Source organism: Pleurodeles waltl, chromosome 5 (genome assembly GCF_031143425.1).
Source record: "Pleurodeles waltl isolate 20211129_DDA chromosome 5, aPleWal1.hap1.20221129, whole genome shotgun sequence".
Lineage (NCBI taxonomy): Eukaryota > Metazoa > Chordata > Amphibia > Caudata > Salamandridae > Pleurodeles > Pleurodeles waltl.
Genome location: NC_090444.1, coordinates 745588869 through 745608159, shown reverse-complemented (window position 1 = coordinate 745608159; position 19291 = coordinate 745588869). Strand labels below are relative to the sequence as shown.

The 19291-nt window shown below is 45.5% G+C and overlaps 1 protein-coding gene across 1 annotated transcript in view; it reads left to right on the top strand.

Moving 5' to 3' along the window:
- The window catches only part of ACOXL (acyl-CoA oxidase like), a 981865-nt gene that overhangs the window by 708842 nt on the left and 253732 nt on the right, over window positions 1–19291 (top strand). Inside the window, exon 16 of the mRNA XM_069234707.1 lies at window positions 7328–7415. Within this exon, the coding sequence (XP_069090808.1) occupies window positions 7328–7415 (88 nt within the window). The remainder of the gene's footprint in view (window positions 1–7327; window positions 7416–19291) is intronic.

The window sequence follows — 19291 nt, the reverse complement described above, 5'->3', positions numbered from 1 at the left end:
TTGTATGGTGGAAGTGAGTAAATGGATGAAGACCAATTGGCTAAAAATGAATGCCACCAAAACTGAAGTTTTATGTTTTGGACCTGGAAAGAATTTATGGAACTCACGGTGGTGGCCCTCTGAATGTGGTAACTGCCCTGTACCCACTACTGTTACTAGAAACCTAGGCATCTTGTTCGACGAACATCTGTCTTTTAAAAAACAGATTAATCATGTGGTAAATATCAGTTTATGATCAATTAAAATGCTCAGAAAAATCTTCCCCTATCTGCTACATGAATGGAGAGTATCTGCTATCCTGGCATTGGTAATGTCCAAGATAGACTACTGTAATGCCTTAGTCTGGATAAGGGGCTGTTAAAAAGACTCCAATTAGTTCAGAATTCCGCTGTCAGAGCGGTTCTTAATCTCCCACGATGTATATCAGTTAGAGAGAGTCTCAGGAAATTACATTGGTTACCAGTGGCACAGCGTATTCAGTTTAAGTCGCTCTGTCTTACTTTTAAGGCAGTTCATGGAATAGGACCACGGTACCTGACTTCCAGACTCCTCCTGCATGTACCTAAAAGAAGCTTGAGGTCTTCCCAAGCTCACTTGATTCAGGTCCCTCGCACACATAAAGCCAAATGGGGAGACAAAGCTTTTACAGTAGCTGCAGCCAGAGGATGGAACTCTCTCCCACAGAATATTAGGCAAGAATCAGGTTATATGAAATTTAGGAAAATGGTGAAAACTTGGTTCTTTCCTCGTTATTTTTTTGGTACATCAAGATTAGGGTCTTTGATTTAGTTTGTTTCTGTTTCTTCTATTGGATGTTTTTCTATCTTCATTATGTCTGTTATTTTTCTTATCCTCAGTCTATTTTTTACTACGTGCTTTCTTCCCAGCGCTTCGATGCTCTTTGAGTAGGAACGCGCTTTATAAATCTCGAATTACATTACATTACATTGAAATTGAGGGGGAACCAAAGCGGGTCTAAAAGGAGAGTTTGGAAAAAAAAGATTTTAGGCTGACAAGTGGGGCAGAATTTTTACTGGTATAGATGCGACAATGCTGGATGGTAGGAATTTTGTGGATTCCTGCAGATTCCGGAAGGTTCCATCACAAAAATGTGTGGAAAATGGTGCGAGGTGCATGTGAAGCACACCACCCTGGACTTAACCAGATGTTCAGTTTTCAGACGTGTCTAGGTCTCGTCGATTTTTATACATGGCAGCATGCCAAAGTCCATAAAGTGCAGCCCTCACCATTCCAAGTGGAGCGATTTTGAGAGTTAGATAAGCACTCATGGCCCAAATGTAAAACCATAACCCAAAATAATCAAATGTCTTCTTGATTGCCGTTGAGATAAGATCTTTTAGTTTTAGTGTGCTGGGAGAGCTAAAAGAGTGTTAGCCCCTTTAGTTGTCCCTACTGGACGCTAGCCACCACCCCACTATTTTTTTGTTTGTTTTTAATTCCCTGTCATCTAGTAAGCTTTCTGCAACCCATCCCCAACCGTCAGGGAGTGGATCAGGGGTAAATGCCCCATGTGCCTGCCGGTGGACAGAGCAACTTTGTCCCCATTTATTTGGGGTTTGGATATGGGCATACCCCCACCCTTTTTTAAACAAAGAAGACATCTTCCCTGGTCTCTGCTGGGCTTTCTGCCCCCCTTTGGAGGCAGATGGGCCTTTCAGAGATAGGCCAATCTTCCCCTAAGGTGGACATAAATGGCCAACAGTAGTGTACCCCAATGGTAGCGACCCTTGCCCAAGGAGCTGCACCCACAAACAAAACACACACACACCAATCCCTGGTGTCTAAGTGGTTTAATGGCCTATAATACGTTTGCCCCCCAGGGGAGCGACCCTTGTCTAAGGGGTCACTCCCCATCTGTTGTAGTTTCTGCCCCCCTTGGGGGCAGATCAACATAATTAAAATAGGAAGATCTACCCCAAAGGGGGGCAGAAATGGCCTAAAATAAATTTTCCCCCCAGGGGAGCGACCCTTGCCTAAGAGGTTGCTCCCCTTGTGTGAAAATGGCAGAAAAAAAAATCCCTGGTGTCCATGGTTACTGCCCCCCTTTGGGGCAGACTGGCCTAAGAAAAATAGGTGGGCAGAAATGGCCTTAAATAAAATTGCTCCCCATCTGTGAAAAAAAAAAAAAAAAACTGGTGTCTAGTGGTTTGTGCCCCATTTGGGGGCAGATCGGCCTAATTAAAATAGCCTATTTAAGAAATGCACCCCAGGGGAGCGACCCTTGTCCAAGGGTTTGCTCCCCTTTATTATTTACACAAACAAAACAACGATCCCTGATGTCTAGTGGGCCTTTCTGCAGCCCGATAGTTTTATTATCGGGCTGCAGAAATGCTCAGAAAGACATCAAAGGAAAGGAAAGGCTTTTCCTTTCCTTTGGTGCCTCTCTGCCTGCCCCACCCCGATTGGAAGAGAAATGCTTTCAATTCTCTTCCGATCGCACTGGAACCTGAGCTTTCAGCACAATGGGGGTGGCCTCTAATGAGGTCAGAGGCGTTCGCTCGCTGACGTCATCAGATGTCACTGGGGGGAGGGGGAGAGGTTGGGGTTGAAAGGGGTAGCGATTCCCCTTCCATCCCTGCCCATAGGCCCTCGGGTAGCACTAGCGCTTCCCCCGAGGGCCTGGTGCAGGACGTAACGGCTGCATTCTCGGCACCCAAGCGGGGCTGCCAAGGACATAACCGTTACGTCCAAGGCACCAAAGGGGTTAATATCAGTATTGTTGTTGTGGGTATTTTGGGTATTGTGATTAATATGGTTATTCACATCATTACCATTATAATTGTTTAGCATTAATATTGTCAAGATTCCTACTTCCACTTTTCAGTTTTTATAACCACACTTCTGGTTATGGAAAAATGTGCAGAACCAGTTTTGTTTCACTGCTGCTGCTTTTTACAACTCATCCCTAGAGGTCTACACCGATTTCTGAGTGTTATGGCGGTAGTTTGCATGTAGAAAGTTTCAATCTTTCCATGTATTGACATCTGGCTCATCTAGGCTGTTATCTCCTCTCCATACAAGCTGTGTGCAACTTCCTTCATCATTTAGCCTTCTCTGTTCTATCTGGAATAATTTGCTAATTTCTCTGTAATTGGTCAGGACCATTCCAGTATTCATGGTCTTGCACAGAAACAAACTGATTCCTTGTTGGTTGTCTGTAAACTTGGCTTGACCAATTGTACAACATGTTGTAGGGGTGTGCTTGGGACAGCACATTTTCAGGTTGCCAGAGCCCTTATTTCAGTCAACCTTGTGGATGTTGCATTAGACTTTGAATTGTGCCCTGTATTTCATAATGAACTTATGGCGAGATTGTGTTTTTCAAGTTGAGGCATGAAGTGCATTCTAGGGCTTGTATACTGTGCAGATTTGTTTTTGAGTAGGCCCTTGCACATGAAGTTTCAATCTTCAGTACATGCGATCAAGCACATTGTAGACTGTCTCATTTGGTTGTTGAATTAAGGAAACAAATACATTTGTGAGTGTGTGCATTTATACCTGTGTGCCCTAAACCACCCCCAAACTACCAAGTTAACCATTAGGGAGGAGGAAAGCTTAGATCTAAACAGAATGCCAGAGTTTTTACTTTTACTTACAGGTCCTTATGAGTGCTTCTTCCAGCTATTTCATCCAGTTGTAGGACAAGATATTCCTCTTGTGTCCGGTTGCTAACCATTAGTATTAGATTCTAATGGATACTTCTATCTTCAGACTGGATCTGGAGGTTTTCACAGCAGTACTACCGCACAGCATTGTCGTGCCCCAGAAATGACAGAATGGAGCCAAATATAAACACCACCACTGCACGTCGACATACGTTCCTTTCTTTCAGCATCTTAATAAGCAGATCAAATCAAATTCCAGGGCACAAAGAAATTATGTCCCCACTGAAGATTACAGAATTCAAACCAAGGTGTGACTGTTAGTAACAGTTGTCGGTATGGTCCTACATGAGGTATGGCTTTGTTTCTTGGGCTTGGAGTACAACTCCAAGTCATGCAAAGAATGTGTCCTTATGCACCCGGAGGCAATTTAGGACCGTGAAGTGAAGCTGTGCATCACCAAGCATTGAAAGAAGGCATAGGCCACACACAGGTCGAGGGCACCCACAAACAGTCTTTTTCAATGTCTTCTCGTAAGTGGAAGTCCAAGTCGAATAGGAGGTATAAGAGGAGGCCAGCTCTGCCACTCTCTGTCTACAGAGAAGTTCCGAGGGTGTCAAAGTGCCAATCGATCTCACCTCCCGGCCCCTGATTAAGCAGCTGATTCAGCAGGTGGTCGCGACGTACCCTGTATTTCCTAGTCCTGCTGTAACGCTGTAGCAGGCCAAGGCATTTAAGATGTCCATGCTGCATATTTGTAGCACTCTTTGGGGCTCTTTTGGGTGTGCCTTTGGGCCCCAAGGATCCACAGATGTCTCTGCTTGGGTTACTGCCAGTGGATCCATCCTCTGTGCTGGGCGAGCCCCTAGAACTTGGCTCAGGTTCCACATTGACTCCAGTACCAACTCTGTTCTGGTTCCCAACTTGTGCAGGTCCCTCCTTCATCAACACCATTTCCGATGCTGCCCGAGAGAGATAACTCCATTGTCTGATCCTGAACTCAATCCATCTCAACCTTAACCCAAGGTCACAATCACTACAGCACACATAGTTCTCATACATCTGACTCAGATAATACTCTTCCACTACCGATGAGCCACCCTCAGAGACTCCATTAGTTTTTTGGTTATGATTCAGACCAGAATTTCCCACCACTTGGGGATGACAATAGTGGTGATGGGGATGATTTACCCCCCACATTGTGATGATGACAGTTTATACATGGATTTAGAGCAGGCCAATGGGCTTGATACTTCCCCTGATACAGAGCTGATTTTGCTCCTTGGGCCCTCAACAGAAGAGAGTGTTTCTTTTTCTTAGATGAGCATCTGCGGTTCTGACCGTATAGTTGCCTTCTGTTGAAGTCAGGACAAATGCCCTGAGGTTTTGCTTCCTCAGCCAGCCTTATCTGAACCTTTACTTCCATTCAGTAAAGCCCTAACAGTCATCTTTAAGGGCACTCAGTGTAAGCCTTGTTCTTTTGCCCCGATAATGAGGCAGATAGCCAGACACACAGACCATTTTCAGCAACCTGGAAGTTCTTACAGGGAGTTTGGGGTCAAGCCTTCCACCACAAAAGTGAATCAGGAGACTACCAATTAATTGTAGCAAGCGTTTGGCATTAGTGTGGTGCTCCATCGCCATGTGTGAATGCGATCCAGAGGCTTCTTTGAAGATTTGCAGGCAACTCTTATAGACATGTCTTTTGAAGGATCTTGCTTTTCTTAAAATTCTATTTGTAATTGTATTTATATAGTGCTTACTACGCCGATGAGGCATTGAAACGCTTTCCGGCGAGTAGCACGCCACTCCAGAACACAAAGGTGGATTCGTGCTCGATTAGTAGGGGAGAAGTATAAATTGTTATAGGGAGTAGTGGGAGTGGGAGTGGTAGACATATGAGTCTGTTAGATGGATGAATGGATAGAGGATGGAAAGAGAAAGAAGGAGTTTAGAAATAATTATTTGGTAGTTCGTAGTAGAAAAAAGAGGTTTAGGATGAACCAGAGAGCCTACTAGGTGGATGAATATGATAAAGGATGGCTAGAGGAGAGAAGAGTTTAGAAATAGTTATTTCGGAGTGCATAGTAGTAAAAGAGGTTTGAGACAAGTCAGAGAGAGGTGGTAGGGGATATTTTGGAAGATGAGAATGAGTCAACCACTGGTTCTGCCTTTACTCCAGACCACCCGTCATCTCCCGCACATTTTTTAGCCAAAAATGCTGATGCTGCCCTCAAACTCTTTAAGATAAGAAGAGCCAATGCAGGTTCCTTCAGCCTTTCCACCCCTGCCAGAAACTTTCCCCATCAGTTTTGACACTTCTAAGGCTACTCCTGAGGGTTGGCGAAAAGACAACACCAGGCTCCTGCTTCCCTTCAACAGTCACCAAAGTCCTTTTATTGCCATGGACTGCGATCAAGCAAATATCATGCGAATCACCAGAGACCATGTTCTTCCAAGTCCCCTGCCGCTTTAGCCCACAAGCTCCTTTAGATTGCTCTTAGTGGCCTACCACTACCCTGTGGGAGGCCGATCAAGCATTAACTCCAATGGTAGCAATTCATCACATCTGACAGATGGGTCTTCCAGATAGTCCAAAAACTTCTGTTCCCCCTTCTGACCTAACGCTGCTGCTGTACACATATGAACGGTTGTCAGCCCTTTTGGCTTTTTGGTGTTTAGTGATTGTAAAGACTTCTGCCATTAAGAATTAAAAGAAAATAAAAATGGGATTCCTCGGGTCTGATTTAGAGTTCAGCAGACCGTTACAAACGTGATGGATATCCCGTCCGCTGTATTGCAAGTGCATTATATCTAATAATACTGAGGGCCGGGTGTGACATCTGTGACAGAGTAAACCTTTCACCAAACTCCAAATCAGGCCTTAGTCATAAAAGCATAGGACCTGCTCAAAATATATTTCTTGTAGTCCAACAAACCTGTTAAGCACAAATTGAAAAAAGGGTCTGCGATGTTTCAAGAGAATATAGTGGTAGGATAATAGTCTTTTTTTTGCCAAAGAGGTGACTGCTTTTCTACACTATAAGTCCATTTTTCTACCTTCTAATGAGGTTAGCTTGTAAGTAAAGAGAGTGTGATTCCACGTCTGAGTTACAGTACGACTGTGGGCAGAATATTTACCTGTGATACGAAATGGGTCAACAGATGAATGAATAAGCAACATTTATGTTTTTCTGCAAAACAAGGGTAATACAATTGACACTGGCTTTAACCAAATGAACAGTTTAACTTTTATTCTTGTTGTTGAATGATAAAAGGATCCTGTAAATGAAATTACAATGCATTTAAACCAGGGGTATCTCCCTTTCGTCCAAGTGGCTTTATCCCTGCCAGAATTTCCTGTTAACCTTTGACAAATAATTATGTTCTATTTATATTTGTAACAAATACATTTATTCAATGTTCTGTAAACCTTTTCTTAAAGACCTTTGCTAGAGTTAAACGTGTACACTGCTTTTCTGAGGGCTGCCACTTGACATTATTCTTTGTACTAGCAATATTATCTAGGCTGTAATGTCATAACTAAAAGTAATGTATTCAATATGTGATGAGCTTTCTTTTCAAGGACTTGCAGACCTTTGCAAGTATTATCTTGGTGTCAGAAGAAATGCAGCTCAAACTTTCAGAATCTGCTGGAAATGTTGATTTGTTTTTTTTTAATCATTCTTTTTTTAAAATTTTAGATAATGGCTAATAAGGAAGAATCTTTCAGTGCATGGAACTCATGTCTTCACCATGTTGCAACCTTAGCTTTGGCACATATTCACAGAGGTCAGTCACATTTCTTAAAAATTAAAAATTAAATTAATTGGCAAATGTTTGAAAGTCTGAATAGGTATAGGAAAATGTTGAACATGTGGTGTCTGTTTTTGCACATTTGAAAATGTGTTATGTGACAAGATGAGATATTAGCTATGAATTTATGGTGCCCTACTGTTAAATCTCAGACACAACTGCTCCCATCCCTCCTCTGTTAATATTCAATGTTTTGTGATCCTTAATTTTACTCTACTATTTGGACTTCTGTTGTGTCTTATTAACCAAAATCTAGGAAGATTGAGAGGAGACCTGGTGTTTGTTCTAGGGAAAGTCTCATTGGGTAGTCAAACAAGAGATTTAGGCCTTCATCCTGAGTTGTATGGGAATTAACCACCCCATTAGAATGACTAGATGTGGTGTTTCACCCAGTAACTTTGGCTGCTGAGCGCAGACAAGTTCTTCATGCAATACATTAGGCACAAGCATGGGGAATGAGGTGTAAATCTTATAATTTTGTGTTGTTTTTGCCTCCCCTTCCCTTGGAGCTTGAAATCTTATCATTTGTGGTGTTTCTGCCCCCCAGCCCCTTCCCTCTGAGCTAGGGACACCCACGGTATTGATGGCTTTCGGAGTATACCGGGCAGAAAGTTGCCCATATCATAATCGATGCCTTAGTAAGCTATTCATTTAATGAATTGAAGTCCTGAATTACGCTAGCTTTTTGAACCACAAATAAAAGCAACATGCTAATATTGTCTTCCTTGGTCACTTTATAATGTAATGTTTGATATGTAAGGTGCACTTAAATCGCAAGTGATTGTAAAAAGATATTGAATTAATTGTATTTTTGCACATTTTTTACTGCATTGCTTTGAATTTTTATCCAACAATTCATGTGTTATGATGCTGTTATAGCTATAAAGGCACACAGAAATTTTGATGGGTACTTGCGAATAGTGGGATGTTTTTCACTGAGGGATTCTGAGTGATATCAAATATACAAGTGAGTGAGTTGCCTACTCACCTGTCACTGTTCCAAAAATCACCCGGCCAGTGTGGGTACATGCTGTTGACAAACTATAGAGGACTCTGATCCATCTGTGCAATTTGCCCTTGAGGCCAAACCAATCCAGCACCATGCGCAGGTATCTCCAACTGAAAGAGCTGAATGCTTTCTCCATGTCTATCAACATAACTGCTGCCTCTGGCCAAGTCTTGGGGGCCATCTCAGCTACTCGAAACAATTGTTGACTATTTTAAGAAGTGTTAAAGCCTAGCATAAACCCACCCTGGTCAGCATGGACAAGACTCCGCATATATAGGAGAAGTCTGTTAGCCAATGGTTTGTCTAGTATTTTATAGTCCCCATTTGGGGGCAGTATGACGCTAAGTCATCCAGGGGCTTTCCTGGTTTCAATAATGCAGTGACTAGCAGGTTTCACGAGTCATGAGAAGTGACTTCATCTTTTTTAGTGTCTCCTTGTACAGCAAGACCTGCTTGGGGCCTTGCTGTTCTTTAAAAGTGTCATAGAATTCGAGGGGGAAACAGTCTACCCCTGGGTCTTTGCCTGGAGAAGGGCACCCTGCAACCTTACAAGAAGTGAAGGACAAGTGCGCTCTCATTCTGGTGAGTCAGCTGGGGTAGTGGAAGGCCTCGTAAAAAGACATCAATGACTGAATCAGGCCTTTCATCATGGTTAGTATATAACTGTGTATAGTACTCAAGGAATGCTGTTGATGTCTCCTTGCGACTGACATGGTGTCCCTCTCTGATCTTTTATCTCTGTTAGTACAATCCCTTGTCTATCTGGATTAGGCATCCAGGCCGAGAGTTTACCGGACTTGTCTCCCTCCAAGTTTTGGCAACAATGTATGCTGCATCATTCAGTGCTGCCACAGAAGTACTTTCTGAGGTAGCTGTTTTCTCCAGGTCTCATCTAGTGTTGTAAGCTGTTGGTCTTAGAAATTTGTGGGTTGTGGTCAGAAACAGTCCAGCCGAGATATTCCACCATGATAGTTTTGGTCCGTATGAGAGAAGGGCAAATAATGTGGTCTAAGCAGACATTGACATCATGTACTATTGATTGATATGAGAATTCCTGCAGTGCTGGATGTTGGTGGGGGCCATATGTGCCTGTTAGTCCAGTATGCCATCCAATCCCTGAGGACCTTGGCCGTTGCATGTACCAAAAATCTGGGGTGGGAAGAATAAAAGTAATCCAGGTGTGTGTCTAATATCCTATTAAAATTGCCTTCTATACAGGACATGTGGTTTTGGCCAATTTGCTATAATGGGGAAAGGGATGAATAAAATCTTGCTTGTCCCACACTATGGGCATGGATACTATCCAACAAGGCCTGTCATCCAGCCTCCCCTCCACTATGACATACCTGCCTTTAGTGTTAGTGATATGCTTACAGAGTTCAGATAGGATACCTGGACCCTCCCAAACAAAGACGTTTCTGAGAATTCAGTGGCCACCATCTGCCCTGGAGCCTCAATCCCTCCCTGGGGCCCATATGGGTTTCCTTAAGCAGTGCAATGTGGACCCCTCTGCGTCCTACAAAGGAGTGCACATTATAATGATTAAATGCTGCGGTCTTTCCGCTAACATTCCATAACAATCTTATATGTTCATCTTGTGTTCATTGAAAAAGAATATTGGGGTCTTCAGGGGACCCCCCTTTAACCCTTCGATAAACGAGAAACCAACCCACTCATTACCTACCCCTGGATGGCCAAACCTCCCTGATGCCGGGACCCAAACATTCCCTGCTGGGGGAAAAAAAAAAAAAAAAAAAAAACTGGAAATAGGAAATTGAAATGAGTGCATGTGCTGCATGCATCCTGACATAATAAGAGGTATAAATGTGCTGTAGTGGGAGAGTTATGACCAGTCCTTCACACTGACAAGGACCTTGTGGAATGAGATTGGATGGACTTGTTGCCGGCCCAGCCTGTTGCATGTAAGCCAGAGTGAATACCATCAGAGCTCTCCAGGAGACATCCCACCTCCAATGGCATGTGTAGAACAGAATAAACTATGGTGAGCTCCATACTCCTATGAAACTTCTGCATTGTTCATCAACAGCGGCGGAAATGGTTTGATGTTGGAACAAAGTGAACCTGCACTGTGGGCTGGCCTTCGGGAGTGACAGATGCCTCCACCTTAGAGTGGGGTGCGCCCGTAGAGGACCTGGACATCAGGGGCTTTGGTCTTAGTAAGAGCAGAAATGCCACATCAACCTGCTGGACCTGCAGGCAGTTTAAATGGTTCTCACAGCCTTATTCTCCTCCATCCACAATGGATCCGTCCAGATCTTGCTGGACAATACAACTGTGATGTGGTACGTAAACAATCAAGGGACATAGTTTCTCAACTCCTTTCCTTAGAGGGATTGCGGCGGAGCTCTTCGGCACACCGTCCAAGGGTCCTCCATACCCCTGATGCCTAAAGTTCTGAGAAAGATTCACCATGACTGGGCCCAAGTCATTCTAATTGCTCAGACTGGGAAAGAAAGGTATAGTCTGCGGGTCTATGGTGCTTCTCCCTATGTCCCCTGGTCCGTCTGCCATCGATGAAGAAGTTACTTCTCCTCAGGCGTCAGGGTGGACCCAGAAGATTTTTAATTAGTACCCATGCGTGCCAGTAAGTGGCGTTGTAATCCACGCAGCTTTATCGGCTGCACCGGAAGTGACGTCCGATTAACCTATGTAGGTACCACCTTTGCGCGCTGACGTCAGTTACTTTTCACGACTTTACAAGCCTGAAGTGCGGAGCTATGAAGAGCACTGATATTGGTGTATCCAGTCTGAAAGGGATCATCCTGGACCCTAGAAATCTATCAGCAGAGCAGGGAGGATGCGTGGCTCCGTTTCTGAGCCACCCAACCTTTCTTCACTCCAGCATACTCCACGAAGAGTTGATCATCCACCCGGAACTCTTTTGTTCAATCAAGATGGAACGACTACGCTCTTTTTGGGTCCACACTGTGGAGTCACTCCTCTTCCTTAGAGGGATGTGGAGGAGCATAAAAGGTGGGAAGGTGGCAGATTGGTCCACATGAAATGGTGTTACCACTTTCGTCAGAAAATAGGCCCTAGTGCGAAGCACCAGTGTGTCCAGATAAACTGAGAGGAATTGAGGCTTGGAAGGTAAAGAATGTAGGACCCTCACCCTCCGGGCAGATGTAATGGCCACAGAGAAGGCCGTTTTAATTGTGAGCAGCCACAGTGGACAATTGTGGAAAGGCTCGAAAGGAGCACACATCAGGAAAGTGAGGACCAAATTAAGGTCCCACTTAGGCATACTCAAAGGAGAAGGGGGAAACTTATGTACAAGGATCTTCAGAAATGTATTTACAATAGGAGACTTTAAGATGCAAGAAGGAAGACAGAGCAGAAAGATAACCCTTCAGAGGGCCCAAAGCAAAGTGCTGCTGGTCAAGGGTAAGTATAAAAAGCAAAATATCAGAAATGGAAGCAGAAAGGGGATCAATGGATTTTCTGTATAATATGATACAAAATGCTTTCACTGGCAGGCGTACACCGTTTTGGTGGAGGGGAAACCTGGCTGCTAGAATAACATTACAGACTTCGGGAGGAAGGTCGAAAACTGTCAACTGCCTCCACTCAATCTCTACGCAAGAAGGCAGCGAGATGACAGGTTCATGTGGAGGACCCTCCTCTGCTGCTGCAACAGAAGATCCTCCTGAAAGGGCAGTCTGATCTGAGGATTGACACTCATGTTCAGTAGATCGGGATACCAGACTCTTTGTGCCTAGTCCGGAGACACAAGGATGACTTGGGCCTGGTCGTTCCTTACTTTCTCGAGAACTTTAGGCAGGAGCGGTATAGATGGAATGGTGTACACAAGGCCTGAGCTCTACTCAAGACGAAAAGCATTTCTGAGCGAGAGCCGCCTTGGCAAAACTGCTGACATTGCGTGTTCTTGGCAGGGGCGAACAGATGTAACTAAGGCTCTCCCCAATGCTGAAAGACACCTTGCGCCAACTCCGGATGGAGACGCCACTCGTGATGCACTAGGGATCGATGACTAAGTTTGTCTGCTCTGGGGTTCAGGGAACCTGCCAGATGTTGAACCACCAGGGATATGCCCTGCTGTTCCAGCCATGTCCAGAGACTCAGAGCCTCTTGACAGAGGGCCCACGACCCCACACGCCCTGTTTGTTGCAGTACCATATTGCGGTGGTGTTGTCCATGAACACCTGCAGTAGCCTTCTCTTGATGGAGGGTAGAAAGCCTTTTGGTACCAGTCTGGTCACACAGAGCTCCAGCATGTTTATGTGGAGTCCGAATTCCACCAGAGACCCAAGTGCTCTGATCTCCACCTCTCCCAGGTGTCCGCCCCATCCCAGGGAGCATCTGATAGGGAGTCAGGTGTGACTTTGGCACGTTTATGGTGAACCCCAGCAAATGCAGGCGGTCCACCGTAGTCTGGATGTGGGAGAAGATAGCCTGGGGTGAGCCCGCCTTCAGCAGCTAGTTGTCGACCTAAGGGAACACTGACACCCCTGATCTGCGCAGTTGAGCTGCGACCACTGCTATCACCTTGTTGAACACTTGAGGGCTCTGGTAAGGCCGAAAGGGAGTACAGTAAGCTGAAGGTGGTCGTAGCCTGCAGGCAGGGCGGGGATGTGAAATAGGCGTCCTGCAAGTCCAATGCTACCATCCAGTCTTCGGGATTCAGAGCATACAAGACCTGAACCAATGTGAGCATCTTGAATTTCACCTCTCTGAGCAAGAAGTTGAGGGTTCGAAGATCTAGAATAGGGTGAAGACCCTAGTCTTTTTAGGGACCAGAATGTGGTGGGAGCAGCAACCACAACCTACATCTGGCTCTGGAACCCCTCTATTGCTCCCAAAGGCAAAAGTGCCCTGGCTTCCTAGCGGAGCAAGGACAAATGATCCTCTGTCAGACATTCATACGATGGAGGTCTGGATGGAGAGGTGGTCTCAAAGGGGAGCGAGCAGCCCCTTCAAACAGTCTTTAGAACCCACCTGTCCGATGTTTTGGACTGCCAGTGGTGAATGTGATGGCAAATCCTGCCACCAACTAGACACCCATGATCTAAAAGCTCAAGATTAGGAAGGTTTGAAGGCTGCAGCTGCCGGGGGGCTGGTGACTGGCGCAGACTGCTGAGTACTTGACCTATGGGAATGATAAGCACTGTGTTCTCATCCATGTAGACGCTGGGAAGCTTGCGCAGGACGGTGTTTGAGATAGTATTGGCATGGTTAAAAGCCCCTTCTGTAGCCACGAAAGGAGTTTAAAGCAGACTGGGGATGACACAAGGCAGTTGAGCGGACCAAGGGCTTGTCCATAGCCCACAAGTCAGCGCAAAGTCTACCTTGTCTCCAAAGGGATGATTACCATTAAAGGGCATGCCCATAGAGGAAGCCTGGACATCCCATGACAAGCCAGGCGTGGCGTCTTAGCACCACCGTTGTGGAAACCGCTCTGCCCAGTGAGTCGGTCATGTCGAAATCACAGTGTTTAGTGAACTTAGCTGCATTTCTCTCTTCTTTGACTGCTCTGGAGAGAATGGCCCTGGCCTCCTCTGGGACCTGCAGAAGCACTTGAGCATCCATATCCCACAGTGTGTGGGAATAGCTGCCCAATAAGCATGTAGTGTTCACTGACTGCAGTGCAGGGATGGTGGAAGAAAACATTTTCTTATCAAAGCGAATCCAGCCTATTGGGTCCCCTGCCCAGGAGAGCATCTGGGAATGCGCCATGGGAAGTGGAAGCCTGGACCACCAAGCTGTCAGGGGTAGGGTGTTGGGTAAGGAAGCTTGGGTCTCCTGGGGCAGGGTCTAGCGACGAGCAATCATCCTATTCACAGGAATTCCTGTGCTGGGTTTAGACCAGGTTCCCAGAAGGACATCTGTGAGTGCTTCGCTGAAAGGGTGCAGGGGTTCAGAGGAGGAAGTTTCTGGTTGCAGCACCTCCGTCAAGATGTTGTACTTGACTGCCACTGAGGGCTACTCAAGGTCCAGGACCTCAGCCGCCCTCCTCACCACCATAGCATAGGTAGCCCCATCCTCCATAGCCATGGTAGAGGGAAAAAGCATGTCCATATCTGGGGATGTGTCCAGTCCGCTGGCATCACCCAGTTCCTCACACAAGTCCATATTCTGTTCTTGTGGATAGTATTCTAAAGGGTCCAGTGACCCCTCTGATTCTTCCCTGGGGCCTAGCCCTTCAGAATAAGGCTGAGGCACCGACCTAGTGCACAAGGGTCTTCTCAGTGCCAGAATTGCTGTTGGTCGACACAGCTCCAGCTGATGTCCGATTCGGGGAACAAAATGGGGATGGCAGTGGTGGCACTAGAAGTGTTGGCTTCCGGACTGTCCTGGCGCTGGGTGGAAGTGTCAGTGGCACGACTGGCGCCAATCCGACTCCATGGTCAGATCAATGGGAACCCATCAGAGACGGGCTCTGAGCCTCTGCGGGGCCCAAAGGTGCTCTGGAGGGGTCAGCCTGCTCTAAAATTAGGCATATGGCCTCATAGAGTTTTTTTAATTTGAATGGGGATCTCTCTGGCTCCCAGAAAGGAGGGGAGGCAATGAGTCAGCCCTGGCGTAGGCTCTGAAGAACCATACATTAGAACGCCGATGTTCCTGCATTGCGTCTGCCTACAGAAGAGAAGAAGTCGACTTCTTGTGCCTCTTACTTGAGTGTACCGACAACTTCCGAAGGAAGAGAACTTGGGGCTCCTGAAATGATCCGTAGACCTCCTTCTCGACTGGGATCGAGATCTCCATGGAGTCTCGCAACACAGAGTCACCTGCTGGGCCGCTAGCAGCTTTAGGGACTGCTCCCTCAAAGCCTTTGGTGCCATGGCCCGGCAGTGGGAGCACGACTTGGAGTTGTGGTCGTGCTTCAGACACCACAGACACCCGAAGTGTTGGTCTGTCACTTAAATGGCACGGTGGGCGCCACAGGGTTTAAAATCTCTCTTCCTCAAAGACAATTTTTCTAAACACACCAGGAGGAAAAAACTCAAAAATGGTTGACAAAACGTTGAAAAAATCCTATGAAAAAGTGACAGAGGGATAGCTCTGGGTTTGTGCTGGCTGGCACAGAAAGAAAAGGACTGAGGTCAGCGTGCTGAGGAGGTGCCTATATAAGTGAAACATATGTCACTTCTGGTGCAGCGCTACGCAGAGCTGACTGATGCTATCTACCTGCCTAGAGGTACTCAGGAAAAAATGTCCAGATCCAGTCTGACGCCTAGTGAGAATTCAATTGTAATCTGCGGCTAGAAGTCTCTATCTGATTCAAGACTTTCTCTCCGATTTAGGAGAATGGTGCTGCACCCCAGTCTCCGAGGCCTCTGCATTCATGCCTGGAGATTAAGTGGAAAGACCTAAACTCCTTTCAGGTGTCACCAGAGGTAGTCGATGTAATCCTGAGAGCTTGTCGCCCCTCCACAATCTCAGGGGATGGCACAGCTTTGTTTCTTGCAGCTCAGACAACAATGTAGACCCTCAGCAGCATTTCAGCATGGTAAAAGGGTATTCAACTTCATTATAAATTTTTCTTTATCTCCGAGGCAGCCTTCCATGCTTAAATGCCACAATATGAAGCGTTTTCTCAAGTGAGTGACTAACTTGTACCTTTCAACTCCTTTTGTCATGCCCCAGTAGTTCCATAAACTTGTTCTGAAATGTTTTATGGGGTTTCCATTTGAACCCCTTCGCAATTGCCTGATGCAATTTTTTTTTCCCTTTATTGATATTTTTTATATAATAAAACACATAGCAGTAAAAGATACAACGTGTTTACAAATCAACTTTGTACCATTGGTCCCCTACATGTTTACGTGATGCACAGCCTGGTCATGGCATTGACTATAGGTCAGCCAGCAACAACTTCATTCAGGGACCAGCTCTGAGCTTCACATTTATTTTCTATATATGTTCTACAGGCAGCCACCAGGGCAGGGGTGTGGTGGATTTGCAGGGAGATTGAGGAACATGCACGCCACAGCCCAAGCTGTCTTTCACACTGATCCTAGGTAATCATCTTCTGAAGGTGTCCCCTCTCCTGCCCCTTCTGTACAGTTGCAAATATTAACCATGAAAACAGCGTTTATATCGGTAATTACTTCAGCGAGACAGGACAGTGAGTTACATGCCTTAAGTTCCTGTTCACTATTCATCTAATTTTCCCTGACAAATTGATGCTGCAAATAAGGGCTGCTTCCTTGCTTAATGTGGCTAGAACCTTTCACTTAGGCCAGTCCATCACCCTATATGGACCTTTTTGCCTGCCCTACCCTAGGAGAAGGAGGAAAGGCTTTATTGGCTGGATCCTCAGTAGGTGGTCAGCTTTCACCTAGACTGCTAAGGATATTCAGATGGGTGATCAGCTCGACGTTTGGTACTGTGGTTCAAAGTAAGACAAACTGGTCCAGAAGTGAACGCTCTTCAGATACCTCATTCTCTGCCTTGGCCAAGGAGCAACCCCTGAAAGGAATCAGGGCTCATTCCACCAAAGTCAAAACGTCAATTTTGACCTTTACCCGAAGGGTTTTAGTTGCAGATATCTGCAAGGCAGCTATGTGTGCATCCCTACACACTTTCGCTAAGCATTACTGCCTGGATTCTGAAGTACGTATAGATGCCCACTTTGCCAGATCTGTCCTGCAGGACTTCCTCGTTTAACCATCCATCAGCCCTCCTCCTAAGAGAGTTACTGCTTGGGAATCTGTTCTTCAGGTGAGGAGAATGCAGTTAGAAGTATCCATCAGAGGAAAAAGTTACTTACATGTGGTAACAGTCTTTCTGGTAGATGCTCTATCTACCTAGAGATTATTCATTTATCCCTGCATCCCTGTTTGCTGGATGTGTTATAGGGAAATTTGATTAGGATCCCAATTCAAGTTTGGTACTGCAGTCCTTACTCTTGATACAAGTCCATCTGCTTGCCTCGAAGGCTTGGGAAAAAAGGAATGCAAACTGTTGTGCCAGGGTGGGTGCTATTTGGCTTAGGTGACATGAGTTCCAGTGTCAATAAAAAGCCATCAACCCCATCAGTGACTTCAGAGCTTTGAGTTTTCCGGATCCAGTTAAGGTTCCTGGGATTATTTTACAACTCAGAATCAGCAGGAATATTATATTCCCCTAGAGAGATTGTTATAGCAGGAAAGTAACTTTTTCTTTGGGCACTGAACATGTGTTTACTAAAAATGCAGATACAACATTTTGACTTAAAAAGGATGATTTGTTTGAGGAAAACAGGTCTATTATTCCAAGTAGAAAAGCACATATTTCAGAACAAAAATGTGCATATTTTTCATAAACTGTCAGGCTGATGTTTGGTGACAAAATTAGTGCACTTCCAAATATATATCTAACGCTGATTGGTGAGATGTAATCAGTGTTGCGCCTGAGCACTGCTGTATGAACTTGGAAAATCTGTTTAGTTCTGTGTTATATACGGTATTAAACCTGGGTTCTTTGTGTATTTACAACTGGTGCCTTTCAAGGAGATTCTCTTATAGCTGAGAATCATCTAGGAAAAGGCAGGACGAAAAATGAAAGATAAATTGTACTGAAATCAGTGCACTTTTGCCACTACTTTCTCAAATTATCTTAGGAAGTGAACCTGCAACACTTTTAGGGTAAGGACAATATTAGTTGGCAAGCGATTACAGTATTGCATGGGTGCTGTGTCAGGGGCTATCCTATTTAGCAAGTTAATATGAAAAATGTGCTGTAAACTGTAGTATTTAGCCCCCATTTTTTTTCTAAAAACTCCCTGTTCCAGGTTCAGTTAGGTGAGCAGGTGTTATACCCACAAATTTCAAAGATTTTGACATCCACAACTGCAAAAGGAAACTGCTTTTATCTGTTCTTGCATTTTACCATGTGCTAACTGCTTTGGCTCCCACCCCTCCGCTCCTGCCATCCTTTTAGGTTGGCTTTACAGTGCTGCTGTCTCATGAACTAGTGCTACCAGTTCCTTAAAATATACATAAATTGAACTTTAGCTCCACTCAGCAGTGTTTTACTCCCTTACCTCATGCTATTAGCTGATAAATCATTCCATCCTCCTACTATAGGGCCCTTGCATTGGAATGTAAAAAACATATTTTCTCTTCTCAAAAGTACACTGAATCATCACATTGAATTTATTTCTCATTGTAAGAAAGTGCCTTTTTTGGACATGGTGAACCCCACTTTTTGCTCACTGGTACTGAGGTTCTTCGACTGAGGTGCATTGGGTCCCTGCCAAACAAGTCCCCAGTGCCAGTGTGCTTTCCATTAAACAAGGTAAAATATGTACAGTTGGCACACACTTATGTACCTCTGTAAATCCCTAGTAAATAGTACCCCTGGTACCTAGAGCCTGTAAACTGTAAACTTCGTACTTGTATAGCGCACTACTCACCCGTTAGGGTCTCAAGGCGCTGTACGCATACCGCTGTGGAACCCCTCCTGGCTTTTCCCTGTGAGGTGCCCACTCCTGGGCAACCTCCAAGGTGAAGCCAGGCATCGCAGCGCTGTTGGGGCCGTTGTGGAGACTAAGCAAGCTATTGCCCAGAGTTACAGAGTGGGACCCATGAATTAGATTAGGCACCGATGCGAGAATTATCAGGTCCGAGGAAATTGAGCCCAAGACGCGGGAATTGAACCCTGGTCCCGGGCCAGATTTCTGCATCAGGGATGCCGTTCTAACCATTGAGCCACACTTCTCCACTCCAGGGCATGGGTACTGGAGAGGGTCCCTAAGGGCTGCAGCATGCATTGTGCCACCCTCGAGGACCGAAACCCCCCCAAACAAGTTGCACAAAGCAGCCATTGCAGACTGCGTGTCCTGGTGCAAGTCAGGTGAAAACTCAACATGGCACACCCA